This window comes from Choloepus didactylus, chromosome 7, assembly GCF_015220235.1.
Source record: "Choloepus didactylus isolate mChoDid1 chromosome 7, mChoDid1.pri, whole genome shotgun sequence".
NCBI classification, from domain to species: Eukaryota; Metazoa; Chordata; class Mammalia; order Pilosa; family Megalonychidae; genus Choloepus; species Choloepus didactylus.
The window spans coordinates 3,251,942-3,270,719 of NC_051313.1; the positions used below are offsets into that span (position 1 = coordinate 3,251,942).

At 49.2% G+C, this 18,778-nt stretch overlaps 1 protein-coding gene across 11 annotated transcripts in view; it reads right to left on the reverse strand.

Moving 5' to 3' along the window:
- Positions 1–8,323: 8,323 nt before the first annotated feature.
- UTRN (utrophin) overlaps positions 8,324–18,778 on the reverse strand; it is a 473,101-nt gene continuing 462,646 nt past the window's right edge. For 10 of the 11 annotated variants that reach the window (XM_037844841.1, XM_037844842.1, XM_037844838.1 and 7 more), the window contains 6 exons: positions 18,252–18,410; positions 17,764–18,004; positions 15,200–15,308; positions 14,186–14,275; positions 11,650–11,672; positions 8,324–10,308 (listed from right to left, as the gene is read on the reverse strand). In XM_037844841.1, coding sequence (XP_037700769.1) covers positions 10,300–10,308; positions 11,650–11,672; positions 14,186–14,275; positions 15,200–15,308; positions 17,764–18,004; positions 18,252–18,410 — 631 coding nt within the window. In that variant the 3' untranslated portion in view covers positions 8,324–10,299. The remainder of the gene's footprint in view (positions 10,309–11,649; positions 11,673–14,185; positions 14,276–15,199; positions 15,309–17,763; positions 18,005–18,251; positions 18,411–18,778) is intronic. The other variant, XM_037844837.1, reaches the window with a different exon arrangement.

Sequence of the window (18,778 nt, forward strand, 5' to 3'; positions counted from 1 at the left end):
TGGTCCCATGCGCAGGAAACATGAATATAGATTGTTCAGGACACCAGGGAAGCCCCTCCTTGCCCCTTGTAGAACCAAACCCAACGGCTATTTTCTTGTTGGCTGTTCTGTTTGTTTGGGGGCTCTTTTAGGTCAAAATAATCAAAACTTGCTTGCCTTTTCCAGAACACATCGACAACAGCCTGGCTCTGATGGCCACGGGGCAGCATTGTGGTACCTTCCCACCTCCCACCAGGCTTGGGCCGCGACCTCAGGGCCCTCGGTTACCCTTCTGCAATCTGTGTTCTAAGGACGAATGAGCTCTCACACACAGTCCATCCGTCCACTTACTGCTTCAGCTCAGAAAGGGCACATGGTTTCCAAAGAGAAGATACAATTTTGTCAAAGTAAAGTTCATTACCTAGAACATGATTAATCCCAGGGAGGTAAATCCCTTCTCTTAAATGATGTGGCCATGGAAAACATTCAAGACAGGTCAGTAACAAAGAGACAATTAAGAGGATTCCTGATCTCTCTGGCTACTGCAGTTTACAATTTTTTTGACATTACCACATTGCCGTGTGCATCACCAAAGCCTCAGTAACCTCTTCTCTGGGAACCTGAGAATGAAAAGTCTTTTTATGAGTTATGTCCTAGTTTGCTAATGCTGCAGAATGCAAAACACCAGAGATGGATAGGCTTTTATAAAACGGGGGTTTATTTCACTACACAATTACAGTCTTAAGGCCACAAAACGTCCAAGGTAACACATCAGCAATCGGGTACCTTCACCGGAAGATGGCCAATGGCGTCTGGAAAACCTCTGTTAGCTGGGAAGGCACGTGGCTGGTGTCTGCTCCAAAGTTCTGGTTTCAAAATGGCTTTCTCCCAGGACGTTCCTCTCTAGCAAGCTTGCTGTTCAAAACGTCACTCACAGCTGCACTCCGTCCAGTCTCTTTGAGTCAGCATGTTTTATATGGCTCCACTGATCAAGGCCCACCCTGAATGGGTGGGGTCACGCCTCCATGGGAATATCCCACCAGAGTCACCACCCACAGCTGGGTGGGGCACATTCCAAGCAAATCTAACCAGCACCGAAACGTCTGTCCCACAAGACCACAAAGATAATGGCATTTGGGGGATACAATACATTCAAACCGGCACAAGTTAAAATTAGCTCCTTGCCTTGGTTGGCTTAAACAATGGGAATTTATTGTCCCACTGTTTTGGAGGCTGGAAGTAGAAAATAAAGGTGTCAGTAGGATCGTGCTTTCTGAAGTCTGCAGCGGTCTGGTCGAGGCTGGCTGGTGATGCATAACTCACTGCTTGCCTCCGTTACGTGGCTGTCCCTCTCCCCGTCTGTCTCCTCCTACTGTGTCCAAATTTCCTCTGCTTACAAGAACTCCAGTCATATTGGATAAGTCATGCCCTGATTTATTGTGGCCTCATCTTAATGAATAACATTTTCAAAGATCCTGTTTACAAATGGGTTTACCTCCGAGGGATCATGGATGAGGACTTGAACATGTCTTTGTTGGTAAAATAATTCAACACATAATACACCACAACCTCCCATTCTGGATCTTCTAATTGTCATGAACTTGTCTATTTATTTATACATGGGGGATCCAAACCAGCCTTTGATGTTCTGACTCAACTTCCTGGAATCATCAGAGACTGGTAGCTGACTACTCTCTCTCTTGGCCCAGTGGGAAAAGCCTACTCACCTTGCCAAGGGCAATGCCAGAGCAGAGAACGGATGGAGGCTCTGGTGACTGAGTTTTCAGGGCCTCTTTTAAACTCAAAGGTCCCTCAAGTTGCCATTCTTTGTTGCTCACTGCAAATAAACAACATTTTTCAGCAAGCTGGCTTGCCTTTTAGGGAATCCCATTCCTTTTTCCCTCACATATTTCTGTTATCATTGTTAAGCTTTGACTCCTGCTACTCTCCTCCCTCTGCCTTAAGAAGGAGGAACTTAGGGCTGTCTAACCTGTTTGCAGCCTTCTGAGGATGTTTGCCCCTGTCCTCAATCAACATCAGTGTAGAAACTATTCCCAAATGGCCAAGGATGTCTCTGATGTAATCTCATCTGTCAACAGAATAATCCTGGTAGAACCGTAAAAGTGGACGTGGACAGAGGTCCAATCCTCAGACCCTACTGCTATATCCATAACGGGTTTTGAAAATGTCCTGGTTAAAACTGACTAATTCATAGTTGGGATGAAGCCCTTCCTCACCAGAGGGCTACAGCTCTAACGGTAGCACCCCCCACCACACACACAATCACTTGATTTTATCCCCCTAGACTTGGGAAGTCCTTACCTGGTTCTCCAGCTCCCATCTCACTGGGACTGTTACTGAGGAGCTTTGCAGAGCTCTGCCACTTACTCAGTGTGGAAGCATTTTTTCCTGTTATCTCCTTCATCTTCAGGAATTCTGAAACTCAAGTCAGCAAACTCTCAGGGACGTGGGGGCCTGCCTGTTGCCTGTTTGGCATTAATGACAAGGGGCTCCACTGCCTCTGGGGTTCACTGCCAGTGACTGGACCCTCCTCTGCTGTGGTAGCACCAGGATGGCCTGTGGGTTTAGGGATATGCCCACCCTCTGTCAAGCAGATGCTCCGCACCTCAGTGGGGATTCATGACGTACCCTTGGCCCCATCATCAGCAGGTGGACGCTGCCTTCCCTCAATGTTCCCCTAAACAACATTCCCCTAAAACCCAGAGGCCTGGTCTTCTGGAAAAGACATCAGAGAAAGACACCCCAACCCTGATGCAAAGGGCGCTCCACGGGTCCTGTCCTTGAAGTCGTGACTCAGTTAAAGAGGCTTAAACCACCCTTTGAAATCTCCAGTTGAGCGTCCCCAGGTGCCCTCCTGAGCACATGGACTTAGGAAAGGAAGAGGCTCCATCCAACACTTCCGGATCCACCTAGACCCCGTGACGGAAGGCCACAGACAGCCATGTTCTCATCTGCACTCTTTCCTTATTTTCAAGTCTTCTTTCTTCTTTTGCCGTTTAAGATACTTCGAAAACAGTATCTTACACAGTTCTGAAAACTAAGTTGAATACAGCTTTCATTCACATCTATGTGTTTTCTGTGGGCTGAAAAACAACTTTTTTGAAAGCAGTCACTTGGAATTCTGCAAAAACACTATGTTACACAGTTCGGAAAACTAAGTTGAATACAGCTTTCATTGACATCTATGTATTCTCCCAGGGCTGAAAAACAACTTTTTTGAGAGCAGTCACTTTGAACTCTGTGAAAGCAGTATGCTACACACTTCTGAAAACTAAGTTGCATACAGCTTTCATTGACTTATGTGTGTTTTCCCTGGAATGAAAAACAACTTTATTGACAGCAGTCACTTGCCACTCTGCGAAAGCAGTATGTTATGCAGTTCTGAAAATTAAGTTAAACACAGTTTTCATTGAATTCTATGTGTTTTCCCTGGGCTGAAAAACAACTCTTTGAATGCAGTGACTTCAAAATCTGCAAAAGCAGTATGTTACGCAGTTCTGAATACTAAGTTGAATACAGCTTTCATTGACATCTATGTGTTTTCCCTGGTCTGAAAAACAACTTTATAGAAAGCAGTCACTTGGAACTCTGCGAAAGCAGTATGTTACACAGTTCTGAAAACTAATTTGGATACAGGTTTCATTGACTTATATGTGTTTCCCTGTGATGAAAAACAACTTTTTTGAAAGCAATCACTTGGAAATCTGCGAAAGCAGTATGTTAGACAGTTCTGAAAGCTAAGTGGAATACAGCTTTCATTGACTGCTATGTGTTTCCCCTGGGTTGAAAAACAACTTTTTTGAAAACAGTCACTTGGGCCTCTGTGAACGCAGTATGTTACACAGTTCTGAAAACAAAGTGGAATATAGCTTTCATTTACAGCTATGTCTTTTCCCTAGGGTGAAAAACAACTTTTTTGAAAGCAGTCACTTAGAACTCTGTGAACGCACTATGTTACACAGTTCTCAATACTAACTTGAACACAGCTTTCATTGATTTCTCTTTGTTTTCCCTGGGCTGAATAATAACTTTTTTGAAAGCAGTAACTTGGAAATCTGCGAAAGCAGTATGTTACAGAGTTCTGAAAACTAAGTTGAATACAGCATACTTTGACTTCTATGTGTTTTCTCTAGGCTGAAAAACTACTTTTCAGAAAGCAGTCACTTGGAACTCTGTGAAAGCAGTATGTTACACAATTCAGAAAATTAAGTTGAATACAGGTTTCAATGACATCTATGTGTTTCCCCTGGGCTGAAAACAACTTTTTTCAGAGCAGTCAGTTTGAACTCTGCGAAAGCACTATGTTACACAGTTCTGAAAACAAAGTTGAATACAGCTTTTGCTGACTTCTGTGTGTTTTCCCTATGCTGAAAGCAGCTTTTTGAAAGCAGTCACTTGGAACTCTGCGAAAGCAGTATGTTACACAGTTCTGAAAACTAAGTTGAATACAGCTTTCATTGACTTCTGTGTGTTTTCCCTGGGATGAAAAATGACTTTTTTGAAAGCAGTCACTTGCCAATCTGCAAAAGCAGTATGTTATGCAGTTCTGAAAATTAAGTAGAATACAACTTTCATTGACTTCTGTCTGTTTTCCCTGGGTTGGAATACAACTTTATGAAAGCAGTCTCTTCGAACTCTGTGAAAGCATTACGTTACACAGTTCTGGAAACTAAGTTGAATACAGCTTTCATTGACTTCTATGTCTTTTCCCTGGCCTGAATATCAGCTTTTTTGAAAGCAGGCACGTGGAAATCTGCGGAAGCAGTATGTTACACAGTTGTGAAAAATAATTTGAATACAGCTTTCATTCACTTCTATGTGTTTCCCCTGGGCTGAAAAACAACTTTTCTGAAAGCAGTCACTTGGAACTTTGCAAAAGCAGTATTGAACACAACTCTGCAAACTAAGATGAATACAGCTTTCATTCAATTCCATGTGTTTTCCCTGGGCTGAAAAACATGTTTTTTGAAAGCAGTCACTTGGAAGTCTGCAAAAGCAGTATGTTACATAGATCAGAAAAATAACTTGAATACAGGTTTCATTGACTTCTCCGTGTTTTCCTGGGGTGGAAGCACAACTTTTTTGAGAACAGTCAGTTGGAAGTCTGAGAAAGCGCTACCTTAACCGTGTTACCCATGTTCTCTATTTTTAACGTTGTCTGCATCTGTGGTCACCCCAGGTGTGAGTCCAGTTCTTAGCTACTATTGACCCAGGCAAGCAGCCCAATGGACGTTGGTTTTGTGCACATTTTCCTTTGGGGGACACCAGCTACTCTTTGTATCATTTCTTTGTAATCAATCACTTGATTTCCTGGGCAACTTGGATTCACCAATTAGGTGACTTTTCAGATGGCAAACATTACAATTATAAACCAAAAGCCCCTACCACATCAACCTAGAAAAGTTGGTTCCTGTCTCCACAAAAACACTGTTGTGATGTCTTTTTAGTACCATAACGTCACTAATAAGCACTTGGGACGTCTCAGTGAAGGCCGAGTTATTAGCACACGATTCCAGGGTTTGATTCCATACATTTTTCCTTAACCTGTATCACCATATTTGGAAACCCACCCCATGGGGTCTAGCGTGTGCTGTACATTCCCTGGGGAGCTCCTGGCTCCTGTCACTGTTGATTGTTGTCGCCTGATTATCCTGTAACCCTCGGATTATGGACTGCATGAGGGAGGGCTTAGTTCTGCCTCTAGTTTTGGCCATTTCCCAGAAACCCAGGTTCCTTTTTCAGGGAGTAAGAGCCGCTAACTTTGAAGTCAATGCAGAATTTTGACCCATTGTTAACACCGTCCAGTTAATCATAAAACTCCTACCTTTTTTATCTTATTAATTTGTGAATGTTTGGGGACATTGTGCTCAGCGTGTGTCTCGTTCTGTCCTGAGCAGCTTCTCCGGGGAGAGGTCACGGACAATCTCAACCTGCTCAGCGGAGGTGCGAGGCGAGGAAAGGGGAAGGGCACGTGGGCACCGTCTGAGCAGGGTGGGACTTTCCAGACTGCACCCTCAGGTACCCCGAGGGGCAGGAGCACAGGGTTTCACGGGGGAGAACGTGGCTCCACGTGAGGCCCATGGAGTGCAATGAGAGGGACCCTTCTGGAATTTGACGGGCTCGCTCGGGCCAGATGTGCACTAGAACGAGTGAATTCTTCACAACAGTTTGGGTAGTGTGATTTCATCTTATTTTCTCTAAATTACAAGAAAGGATGCAAAAATAATTGATTTGAAGTAAAAATGAAGAAAAATTGGTATTTTAATACTTCAGAAAAACATTCTTAAAAAAGTAATTTCAAGGAAGTAATTATAATTACACCCCACAGCAGCTTGGGAACTCTCTTCGTTTAATTACAAATTCAACATTTGTGATTTCTGGACTGAGGACAGAGCTAGGATGAGGGCAAATTCTCAGTTCATTTTTCCTAATTACTCTCATATAAAATTCAAAACAACACCAAAAACTCAGCTGGCTGTAAAAGAGTCCCTGAACCCAAGCATGTGTGTCAGCTGCAATTATTCTCAACTACGAAAACTATTTCCCCAAACTAAACGCCCTGGAAATGAGAGGTGAGTGCCAAGTGTGTGCATCGAAGTGCAGACATACCACGTGTCCAGACGCACGCGTGGGGGGCACGACCTCACCCCTGCCCTCCACCCCAGCAATGGGGCTGAACAAGCCGCTTATCCTGATGCCCTTTCCTGCCACTTCCATCCAGCTTTTGTTTGCTTCTTCTCTTAGGACTTGAGCACAGACATGCTACAGCATATATACATACACATACATACATATATATATATATATATATATATATATATATATATATATATATATATATATATTTTGTTTTTAATGAAATTGGAGTGTCAGACCAGGGGCTGGGCCCCCTTGCCCCCTGTGGGAACGCTGCCTCTCCTCCATCGAGGTGAGCACGGACATGCACTGCGGGGAAATGGACACACCTGTGTTCTGTCCTCAGCGCTTATGTGGTGAAACCTGATGGGCCCAACTCGTCTTCTCTGTACAAATGCTGTTTGTCCTGCGGCTGCAGTGTCTCCCGCTGAGGTAGACTCGCCCCCCTCCCCGGCCCTGTAAGGTGACTGGCAGGGGGGCACAGACGTGGAGGTGACTCTTCTCTGTGGTGGGAGAACCCAGCCAGGCCAGCCTGCGAGGAGTGGAGGACCCAGCGGACCGTCCCCACCGCCCCGCCCGGTCATCCTGGCTCAGCCGCCGGCACCAACCCAACACGGCGCAAGCCCCCGTCCACAGGGCCTGCCCAGGCCAGCTGGACCCCAGGCCCAGGAGCCCCTGGATGCTCATGGTGGGGTTTATGGCTTTCTGCACACAACCCACAGCACCGATATCTCGCTCCGACGCAGCTGTCATCTGCCCCCGGCTGCCACGGTAGGCTCCCCGGCCACTCGGTGCCCCTTGCGGCAACACAGGCCGGAATCGGGTGTCACCGATGGCTCCGAGAGTCAGGGGTGTGGTGCTAGTGGTGTCTGTCTACATTCAGTTCTCAGCTAACACATTTAGAAAGGCTTCTGAAAAAGTTTTTCTACTACAACAGTGACTTGGGGATACCCAAAAACAAATACATTCTTAAAAATATATACTCTCAATTACATAGAGAAGTAACCAGATGAAGGCCTAGTATAAAAATAAAACTTTTTATTTATTCCCACTTCCATTTTCAACTACCTACTGAAGAAGTTGACAGAAACCAATAATCTCCTTGAGAATGCTTAATGTGAAAATTATTTAGATGTTGCAAATGTATCTTCATCAGAATGTATCTGTTTCCCTTATTCTAACAAATATCATTCTTTGAAGTTTTCTATTTCATGGCTCTTAACTTTAAAATCAAGTCACATTATTCTGAAATCCCTGGGTGGCTTCAAAAACAGATTAAACCTACTAGCAGAGTGGTGAAAATCCAGTGCACATAAAAGGCACATTATTTAAGAGCATGAGACTAAAAGTGTTTTTGAAATGTCAGTAGCACCAGTGCATTAAAACAAAAGCTCAATAGGCTTCACAAACTTTTTTTTAACCCATCATGATTATTTCTCTGCAAATAAGCCTTCTGTCTGTAATGGAAATTAAGAATTATGTGATTATACATACGCGTGAGAAGGAAGAGAGAAGAGGAGAGAAAGTGAGGCAGAAGGCAAGAGAAGGGCTGTTGGGTGTGTATGAGAGAAATTGCAGGAAAATATGCAGGTGTATCAAGATAGAGGCTCTCTATAATTTTATTTTGATAAATGTCCATTCAGAGCTTACGTTCCGTCAGTGAACACGGCTGAGGGAAACAAAGTCATCTTGTGTTAAAATTACTTTTATTCTGGATGAAAAATACAGCATGGGACCAGATTAGACGATGGTCTAAGAACTACATATTCATTTCCCCTTGTTGTTACTGTAGCATATATTGTTTCATTTATTGTTACTTAGAAGGTTATAATGTAGTGTTTTACTTAGCTTTTCCATAACAGCAGAAGAGAGGATATTTTGCGTACAAACACAGGCAGAAAAAATTGACATACAACTTTTTAAAATAAGAACAAGAACACCAAATCTACAGAGTTCGGGGAAGTTTTTTTCTTTAAATAGGTGCTGCTCCTGGGTATGAAACGGCCTGGGCAAAGCTCTACACTTGCCATCCGCAGCCGCATGAAACGCTGCTAATGCCGTCTCCAGCGCGGGCGGGTGGGTCTGAGGTAGAAAGGTGGCCACGGCCTCCCTCTTATATAAAACAACTTTCTTCTGCTCAAAATATCTATGCTGCAAATAGGCACCCTAGTCCCCAACCCACCCAACCTATTCTAAAAGAATAGCAATTTGTAACTTCAAGCCTCCTTTTGGCCAAAGCCCAGTTGAAGAGAACTCAAAGTAAGTCCTGATGTTTTAAAAGCACATATGCTGAAATCAAAACACATGATTGTGACTTTTTTTTTTTTTTGGTTTCTCTACATTTGGTAATTAAATAACATGTTTAAACTGAATTGAGTATATACTAAATCAGAAGTTGAACCAAATACCTGATTTACTGCCCTCAAGGTACCGGCAGGTGCCGCCGTCTCACCCTCGACTTCCTTCTTTCAGAGACGGTGACAGTGGCTTTGGGGAACCCCCTTCCCCATGAACGGATGGACCGATACAGGGCCATAAAGCGTCTGCTCGTTCCCTCACAGAGGTGGGATGTGATGTGCATTCAGTGTGGGACTGGTGGACTTCTGCTTTCATCAAGAAAACAGCTGGGGGCTTCAAGTATTATAGAGGACTTCAAAATACATGAACGACAATAAGAAACCAGTCCACGGGGACCTGAAGATGACGGTGTGTCCTGAAACCCCAGTCCTGTGAGGCTCTGCTGCCCTCTGAACGACGGAATCCAGGACCTGAAGGTGGCATGAGGTTTGTGTCAAAACGAAAATATGCCTGATGGAGCCACCTTTGGCAAATGATCTTTGAGACTGTAATTCTGCATTAAGTCTCCTTGGACATAGAGATTGGTTCATGAGACATATACAGAAATCAAGTCACTTATAGAGAGATGGGAAATAAAATTCTGAAAAAAATCTGAATAGAAAAGCCACCTAGGCCAAGGGTATTTACCCAAACAGTCACTAAAGAAGCCAGCAGCTGATGTCAGTGAAGCTAAACAGGAAGCAAGAGGCAGAGCTGGATCCACCATCTCCCATCTCTCCATCCCTCCATCTGTCCATCTACCATACTGGACTGGAATACGGGAACTTATTAGTTGGGCCAAATCACGAAAACAAATACAGGAAATCTATTTGGTCAAATAGCTGATGAATTATAAATAATAAAAACATAACGGTAAAGAGTCAAAGAAATAAATGAAGTTATTGTGCAAGTTAAATATGAACAAGCAGAAGGAATGTGAAAATGTAACACTTTCTTCTAATTTGTAAGTGATTTTTTTTTTGTGGTTATTAAAAAGGAGGTATCGTTTTAGAAAGCCCCACCCACTTTCCCAACGCTGGACGCATCATACAAATCAGCGACAAACTCTCACCACCCCAAACCCCACCCTGCTCCCCCATTTACGGTTGCATAGGAGGGAGGAAGGAAACAATAACACGTGGTCATTATAAAACGAAACATCCTCTTCTCTTTGGGTCGTCAGTTCTCCCCCCATCAGCGGATCACAGTCCTTGCTCGCCACGGCGCCTCGGGAGCCAGGCGGCATCTGACGAGATGGAGCTGGGGGTCGGCGTCTGCTGGGAAGGGCAGCCCGGGAGCCAGGGCAGGCTGGTGGCCCGGAGCTCGTCACATCGCCTGTGGGAGTGGACACACCGTCAGGGCGACGCTGGCTGCCACACCGCAGAGACCTGTCGGCGCGCCAAGAAAATGCGTGCACTCCCTCCAAAACTAGGCCTCTGCATGACTTCCGGAACATTCTCTCTCTCTCCTCCCTAGGTAGGACACCCGCTTTGAGCCTCACGTCCTCAGACTCTACCTCCCCTCCTGGAGGCCGGCACCCACCGACCCCACTCCCGCACTCGTGAGGAGGACGTGGCTCTCCGCCCCCCACTGCCAGCCACGCGAAGGCCTTCAGGCTCTGAGCAACTTCCGTCCCCAAATGGAGATTCTCGCGCACGCTGGTCTCTCGGTCCTGGAACCCCCTCCACCAAGGACCCGGACCCCCAGCCCCCAATAAGGACCATCACCCAGAACTGCAACCTGCACCCTTCCGTTCCAGGGTCCCACCCCCCAATGTCGCCTCTACCTCTGCAGCTTGTTTCCGCCACCGCTGTCCACTGAGCCCCCGGCCCTTGTTCTGCCCCTCGGGCCCCGCACACCCCCACTTCCCCAGCCTGACGCAGCGGCCACCATCGGACCCGCTCCCTCCTTCCCCGGTCACCGCCGCCTGGCCCTGGGGGCTGAGGCCGAGGCCACCACTCCTTCCGCTGCTGCCCAGAAGCCCCCGCCTCTCCCCGAGCCCCGGGCCCCCGGCTCTGCCCGCTGTAGGCCCCTCCGCCCTGCCCCGTGCTCCCACCAGCGGCCCGGCCGCCTTCTGCATGTCCTTCCCCCTCGGGCTGAAGAGGAGCTGTGGGTGCTGCCAGCCAAGTCCTCAGCCCCGGGCCCGGGGGCCTCTTGCTCAGGAGGTTCCCCAGCCCAAAACGGGGCGCCCAGGAGGCAGCCTGCTCCCCAGAGGCCCCCTGCCTAGCCCCACAAGGGGGGGTCCCCGAGCAAGGAGGCCCTCAGCTCGGTACCAAGGCCGCCCTTGTGCAGCAGTTTTAATCATGTTCAGGGATCTGGGAGAACCGAGGCTGGCCACGCTACCCCAGGGCGACTCTGCAGGGTACTTGCGGGGTCCCTACAAGCTCCCAGAAGCACAGCCCAGCGCACGGCCACTGGGGCATCGGGAAGAGCTGGCTGTGGCGGCTCCCCCGGGGCACAGAGAGCAGAGCAGCCCCGGAACCCCTGGAACCCCCAGAACCCAGGGCACTTGACTGCCGGCGCTCGGTCACGCTCAGCCACCCCGAGCCACCGCACCCAGTCACTCTTTTCTTTCTTTGAGGGGCTAATTTATTGTTCCTAACAGACATATTAAAATAAATATACAACTATCAAAAATAAAAGTTTCACCATATCTCACCTCCCGTTGGCTCTTACCTGCGGCCTGCTGGGGAGATTCGCTGAAAGAGAAAACAGAAGCCATCAGTGGCAGGAGGCACGAGGCGCTGGCTGCAGCTTTGCGGGCGCCGCTGAGGGCAGGGAGCTCGGTGAATGCACCGCCGGGGATGAGAGCCCCGTGGGGGGTGGAAGCCAAGAAGGACCGGGTTTGCTGTCTGGCAACCTGCTTCACAAAGGCAACCTCTCCCTGCTTGGAGCCTCATAATCTCATGTGCTTTAAGATGCCAAAATTCCACCAAATAGGCAAAACACAAGCTGGCTTTGTCAAAGTTCACAGAAACATGCTGGGCTAGCACTTGGTTGTGCACAAGAATTTCAAACACCCCATTTAAATTACCCCACGGACCAGGCCCAGGCGTCCGAGGAGAGCGAGTCCCGCCCGGTCTGCTGATCAGGACGAGCCTGACCAGGGCGCCGGGGAGGGAAGGGGCCTGGGGTGACGTGCCCTGGACTTGCCGACCCCAGGCAGCCTTCGGGGCACAAGGGCGAGTAACGTGGCCCTGCAGGGTCCAGTCTGGAGGTCAGAGCGGGCAGTGCGGCCCCAGTGTGGCCCCGTTCCTCCCTGGGTGCGGGCAGAGCGGAGCCGACCCCGCCAAGGCCAGGAACTAACCCCTACCTCCCTTCCCTGTGCACCCCAAAACTACCACCTGGCACTTCCCCCCAATAATGTAACCTCTGTTCTGGTCACACACAAACATCCTAATCATCTGCCTTTCTATGCTGAGAAGGAAACAAAAAAGGCCCCAGTGACCTGGCTGCCCAGAGCTCTGGGAGAAAGGAAGAAAAGGTGTGAAATGAGGCCTGCAGGGAAAGGGGGTGCCCCAGGATTTGGGGGAGAACCAGGCTACCAGTGATGGCAGGAAGCTGTGTGAATGTGTGCACACATGTGTGCGCACAGGTGTGGATTGTATGTGCAAGTGTGCGCACGTGTGCATGCACTCTCTCTTTGTGGGGGGGTGAGGATGGGGATTGATAGTAAATAAGATTCAACCAGCTTTGAGAAGCAGACTAGCAGGATGGCAAACACAAACCTGGGAGATGGCACATTTGCAAATATAAAAATAAACATATTAATGAGCTTGTAGATATTATAACAGATTCCTAAGGCCAATATTACAGAAAATTCAGAAAAGAATTTATTTGCTTTCCCTTCTTGCTAATGATGGCATTTTGTAAACTGTACAGAAGTATAAAATGGAAAATAGTTTTGAATGGAAATAATTGTCTATCTCCTGATAACACTGTTTCCTCACATAGAATGGTATTTTCTGAGGAGAGGATAGAAAACAGTGGGATGAGAGCTGTGCATACACAGTGGTAGGATGAGTTCTGTGCCCAACCAGATGTTTTAGTCCGACCACTGCAAACAGGCCCTTGGGAAGATGCTATTTTTAGTTATGGCGCGGCCGGAACGAGGGTGTCCTTGGCCCCGCTTCCTGGAGGGCTCGTGAGGAGACGCCCCACGGACACCCAGAGGAGAAGGGAGAGGACAGTGGCAAGTCACAGGAAAGCCAAGGAGCCCGAGGCCGGCCGGCAGCGGCTCCGAACACCACCGTCTCCAGGGAGGACACCCGCCTTGCCGACATCTGAATTAGGGACTTCTCTGCCTCAAAGCTGAGAGCCAATAAATTACAGTGTTTAAGCCAACCCACGTGCCGTATCTGTGACAGCCGCTCAGCAAGCTAAGACGTATATGAGTAAATGCAGCTACTAAAATCTTCGTTCAGTGGCTGCCTAAATTTAAAATCAATTTAAGAGAAAATCACCCTACAATTATCAATAATATATCTATATTCTTTAAAAGAGTACTTAAAATTTCATTGCAGCATTTCCTGGTATGTACGCACATAAAAGTAAACTGCTCCTGTTTCAACGAGCAGAAATGTTTTAGTGGAAACTCAGCAGAAACTGCAAGGTGGGAAGATGCTAGAGACAAGAGGATCGGGGTAAAAACTAATAAATAAGAATCATGTCAATTCCCCCTGGGTATGCGCTGTTTTGTTTGGGTATCTTTTGGCTCTTGCTTGTTCATAAGGAAAATACACAGGGTCATAACCTGTGATGCCCTGAATTGTTGGCCGTTAAACAATGACTATTTTTATTCTATGAGAAAGGCAATCAGCAGGGGGAGAAAAGAGGCAATCTGAAAATCATCCCTTCTGCACTTGAATCTGATGACATCAGAGAACGATGTGGAAAGAGAGGGAGTTACACCAGAACAGAGGCGTCTCCTGCCGCGCGGTGAGCCCGAGAGCTCCTGGAACGAGTACCCGTCCCCAGCGCAGCCGCCCCGAGGGGGACACTCTACTGATCTCTGTGCCCTCACTGTCTCCTGGGGCCGCGTCGTCACTGCGTCCCAGTGGACGGGACCAGGCCAACACGTGTAACGTTCGACTTATTTTCAAACAATGCCCACCCTGCTTCTGAGGTCGGCTTTTGTTATCTTATCCAAGAGGACAAAGCGCAGCAAAGAGAAAGAGAGGGCCGGGGCCGGCGCCCGGGGCCCGGTACTCACGGCCGCCCGCGGGGAAGGTGCCCTCTGGGTGCTCCATCACCCCCGCCATGCCCGCGCCGTCCGGAGTCGGGGGCAGCAGGTCCTCGGCTGCTGCCGGGGGAAGGGGAGAGGCCGGGGTCAGGGCCAGCCTCCAGGGGACCCCTGCAGCGGTCACGCCACCACCCTCCACATGCGGGGGAAAAATTAACTTGTCGACAGCACTCACGCAATTAAAACGTGCTGGCATTTGTGCAGGAGGGATCCACATATCAGGGGAAAATACAGGAGTGAAAACTGAGTCACATTATTTCGATGTACCAGCCGGAAAGCTATTATTTTGCATTTCAAATAATTTTTCGTATGAGAGAAATATTTTACCAATTCCTTCTTTCTACCCTCCCTCCCTCCCTCCTCTCCCCCATCGCCCGCACGCCCCCCTTTCTCTTTCTTTTTGTTGTCCTCAGCCTAGGCTAGTTGAACCTGCCACTAAAGTAGAAATAGAAGAAAAATTTTAATCGAGTTTTTTTCCCGATAATGAACAATTAAAATAATTCTCTTATTTTAAAAATGATTGAAATAATATTTGAGTTCTTCCTCTGATTGCTGTACATAAAAATATCCTACAAACAAATTAATCTGGTGAAAGAAAGTGGTCCTCAGTAGAATTTCAGAACTGGAGTCTCATCAGTCACGAAATGCCGCTTCTGACCGTTTCCCTCCCCCGAGCCCCCCAGCGCACAGAGGCTGGAGGTCCTGGGCCACCAGGCCCGGAGGGGACGGCACCGTGGGGGCTGAGGGGTGAGAACGTGGAGCAGTGTGTGCGCAGAGACCATAAAGTCAGGCAGAGTCCCACATTCTGAAGAGGCCAAATGTGAAGCTTTAGAGACAGAAAATCAATCACTAAGACAAGAGCATCCAGAAGGCCAGTGAACAGCGGGCACGGGCTGGACGGCGCCGGGCGTGCTGTGAGACTCGGAAGGGGCAGGAGGCGGCCCCGAGGAGCCCGGGTGGGCTGGCGCTGCGCCGGATACCCACCTGGCGGGTGGCAGTGGGGGCGCAGGGCGGGGTCCAGCGGGCAGCCCGGCGCGAGGTGCTGGGGGGAGGCCCAGGGCGACACGCCGTTGGTTCGGGACTCGGCCTCGGGCTGGAATCACATTCGGGGGAGAAAGGGGAGAAACTGATCAAGGAACGATTCGGAAAAGCAGCTCCTCTCCGCTCCCTCGTCCACGCTGCCCGGCGGAGTCTCGGGGCGTTCTCTGCCTTCAGATATTTCAAACGCATCTCCCGCCAGTGGCTGGACGCCCAGCACTTGGGGGGCGCACCCAGGGGACCCCCTCCCGTCTGGTCGTTTGTAGAGGCCGCTTCCTCCCTGAGTTTTCTCTCGTTATTTCTCTGCCAACCAAGTGAAGTTAGGAACATGCCATTCACCTTTAAGAAATTAGCACTGCTTCTAATACAGGAGGCTCACCCAATCCCAACATCACAGCCCGTATTCAAGGGCAACACTGGAAAGTGGTTAATAGCATGATTTTGGACTCAGGCTGCTTGGGTTGGGATTCCAGCTCTGTCACTCAGGAGCTGAGTAATTCTGGGCAAATTCCAGACCTTCCGTGTGTCGGCTTCCTTATCTATAAAATGGGGACGAAGCCTTTTGTGACATGAATTAATTTCTGAAGCAGTTAAAATAGAGCTTGATACCTAGTAAACTCTTCCTAAATGCACAAATCCTAAAGGCTCACTCTGCAAATGCACAAATCTTTACTGTGCTCTGCACAAACCTTCAAAATGGTGACAATACACTGATGGACAGATGGTTAAATTAGGATTTGGGTTCAAAGGGGTCTCTAATTTGACTGTCCATCAATTAGGATGGATGCCATCTGCTTCTGGCATCCATGCTAAATCATCAAGAAGACACAAAAGTGCTGTCTGGGATATCCAGAACCTTTAGAGATCAACTGTCTTTATAAGCGTCGCTGTGCAATTCCAAAGGCACAGGAGCCACTGGGCAACTGGCCAATGGGATGGAGAGAGGGGCAGCCGAGTAACGGCTTCCAGAATATTCTTCCTCAGTGAGCCTAACGATGCACTGGGGTTGTCGACACTGATACTTCATATTCTAAATAAGCTACTTCTAAAGAAAATTGAGTCCTCACACAGGCACTATTAGGAAACTTCAAGTCCATGAGACAAATGACGATGTTTCCCAATGCACGTGTCTGGCCCTGAGGTCACACACGCCAAGAACTTCTAGAAAACCAGCTCTCAGGCTACAACTGGAGAATTGCGGTTTTCTCATGGTGCAGTGTTTGGAGGTCCTGAAGCACCCTTCCCCAATAACGATAGAGAAAGGTATGAGTGCAAATTCTAAGGGGTGAGAGAGAAAGGTGTGGTGCAAATTATAAAGGGGTGTCAGAGAAAGGTGAGAGGGCAAACTCTAAGGGGTCACAGAGAAACATATGGTGGAAATTCTAAGAGGTGACAGAGAAACATGTGTTGCAAACTCTACGGTGTGACACAGGTGAGTGTGCAAACCCTAAAGAGTTTCAGAGAAAGGTGTGGGTGCACTCGGACAGGTCATCTGTGGGCTACAGTGTACGTGATGCAGTAGATGCACCAGGGAGAAGAAAGGAAGGAAAGAGGGAGAGAGGGGAGAAAGAAGAGAAAGAATAGAATATGAGAGGGCCTCCCTCTGTCAGGGCAGGCATCACTTTGTGTTAACCTCACGTATTTAAGCATCACAATGTACATTTTACATATTATCATGAGAGTTTGAGAACAACTGCCACAAGCATGGCCCAGCGCAGGCACTAGCGAGAGCCACCTCAAGTCAATCATCCACTGCTTGGTCTCTCAAAAACAGAGTTCCACACCTTGTGCTAACTCACTTGAAGAGGCTTCAGAATAGAGATCACAGGTGTTTCCTGTATGTGATTTAGCCGGTATGTGCTAGAGGAGCTTTATCCTTGGACTACTCAGGTAAGATAGATTGGAGTGTTAAAGAAGGATGGCGAAGCCTAATCTTAAAATGTACTTATCCGTAATAAGCTGGACAGATACATTTTGTGCCATTTAGGTAAGCGGTCATGTTCAAAGGGGTTTCTAAGCCCATCTGCATCACCCATAGGTGTGGCTGTCGGTCCTCTGTCCTGGCAGCCTCCAGCCCTGGGAGGCTGCGCAAGAGGCCAGGAGTCCACTGCTCACCTGGGGGAGGGGGATGGTGGCATGCTGCACACCTGGGGGGAGGATGGCACACTGCACACCTGGGGGGGGATGGTGGCACACTGTATACCTGGGGGAGGGTGGCACACTACACACCTGGGAGGGTAATGGCATGCTGCACACCTGGGGGGAATGGCATGCTGTACACCTAGGGGATGGTGGCACGCTGCACACCTGGGGGGGATGGCACACTGCACACCTGGGGGGAGGATGGCACACTGCACACCTGGGGGGAGGATGGCATGCTGCACACCTGGGGGGGATGGCACACTGCACACCTGGGGGGATGGTGGCACACCGCACACCTGGGAGGGTAACGGCACGCTGCACACCTGGGGGAGGGTGGGACGGGAAGTGGCCTGTCACCGTGCACCCACCTGCTCCAGCAGCTGCCTCAGGCGGTGGAGCTGCGACTCCAGCTGCTTATTGTGATCTTCCAGAATCTGCATCCTGGCCTCCAGCCGCCCTTTGTGCTGACGGAGCAGCTTTGCTTCCGCGATCAGCTCCGAGTCCTCGGACGTGTGGTGGGGGGACACGACAGAGTCCGGGGGAGAGCCAACGGGGAGTCCCCGTCGCAGGTGCTGCTCCTTCAGCTGCTCGTACTCCACCTGCAGACTCCTGATACCCAAAGGGAGACACAGACTCACGCGGTGCCCGGGTCTCCCCCCAAGTGTGTCTCTGGGCCCCCACTGTCTCTTGGGACTCATCCCTCCCGGCACGAACACGGGTCCTGGTGGGCGAGCAAGTGGGACAAACCCCGGGGCCCCTGCTCAGGCTCCGAGCACCCCTCACACAGAGTGGGGGGGCATGTGGGTCCACACGGGAGACACCCCGCGAGGACGCGGCGCGGGGACAGGGCCAGCACCTCTGCTCCTCCTCCAGCTCGGCGATGACCCGCTCCAGCTCTCCGCGCTCCTCCCTCTCCACCGACTTCAGGATCTGCGCGGGGCTCTGGGGCTGGCTGGCCGGGGACTCGGCCCCGAGCGTCTGGCAGTACTGCTGGATGAGGGCGTGCTCGTCCTCCCTGGGGACAAAGCACACGCAGGGTCGGCCGCGTCTCTGGCCAGGGGACGAGGAGGAGCTGGCGGGACGAGCCTGGCCCGGAGCCCCGGGCGCCGCCTGCCCACGGCCACCCCTCGGAAACTCCAGGGACAGACACGCAACATCTCATCGTTTGTCTTCTCTGACACACACAGCGCACAGACCTCAGAACGGACGTTTTATTCAGCAGAGGAAATAAAAACAAGGCACAGCACTTAAAGAGTTAATGTAAAGGTATCATAGGCAAAACCAGTCACCGAACGCCCTAGGAGTAGATTTAGGGCATTAAGAGTAGATTAGGGTATTAGGTTGAAGAAACTGGTGATGCTTGGGATGGGGCTGATAACACTT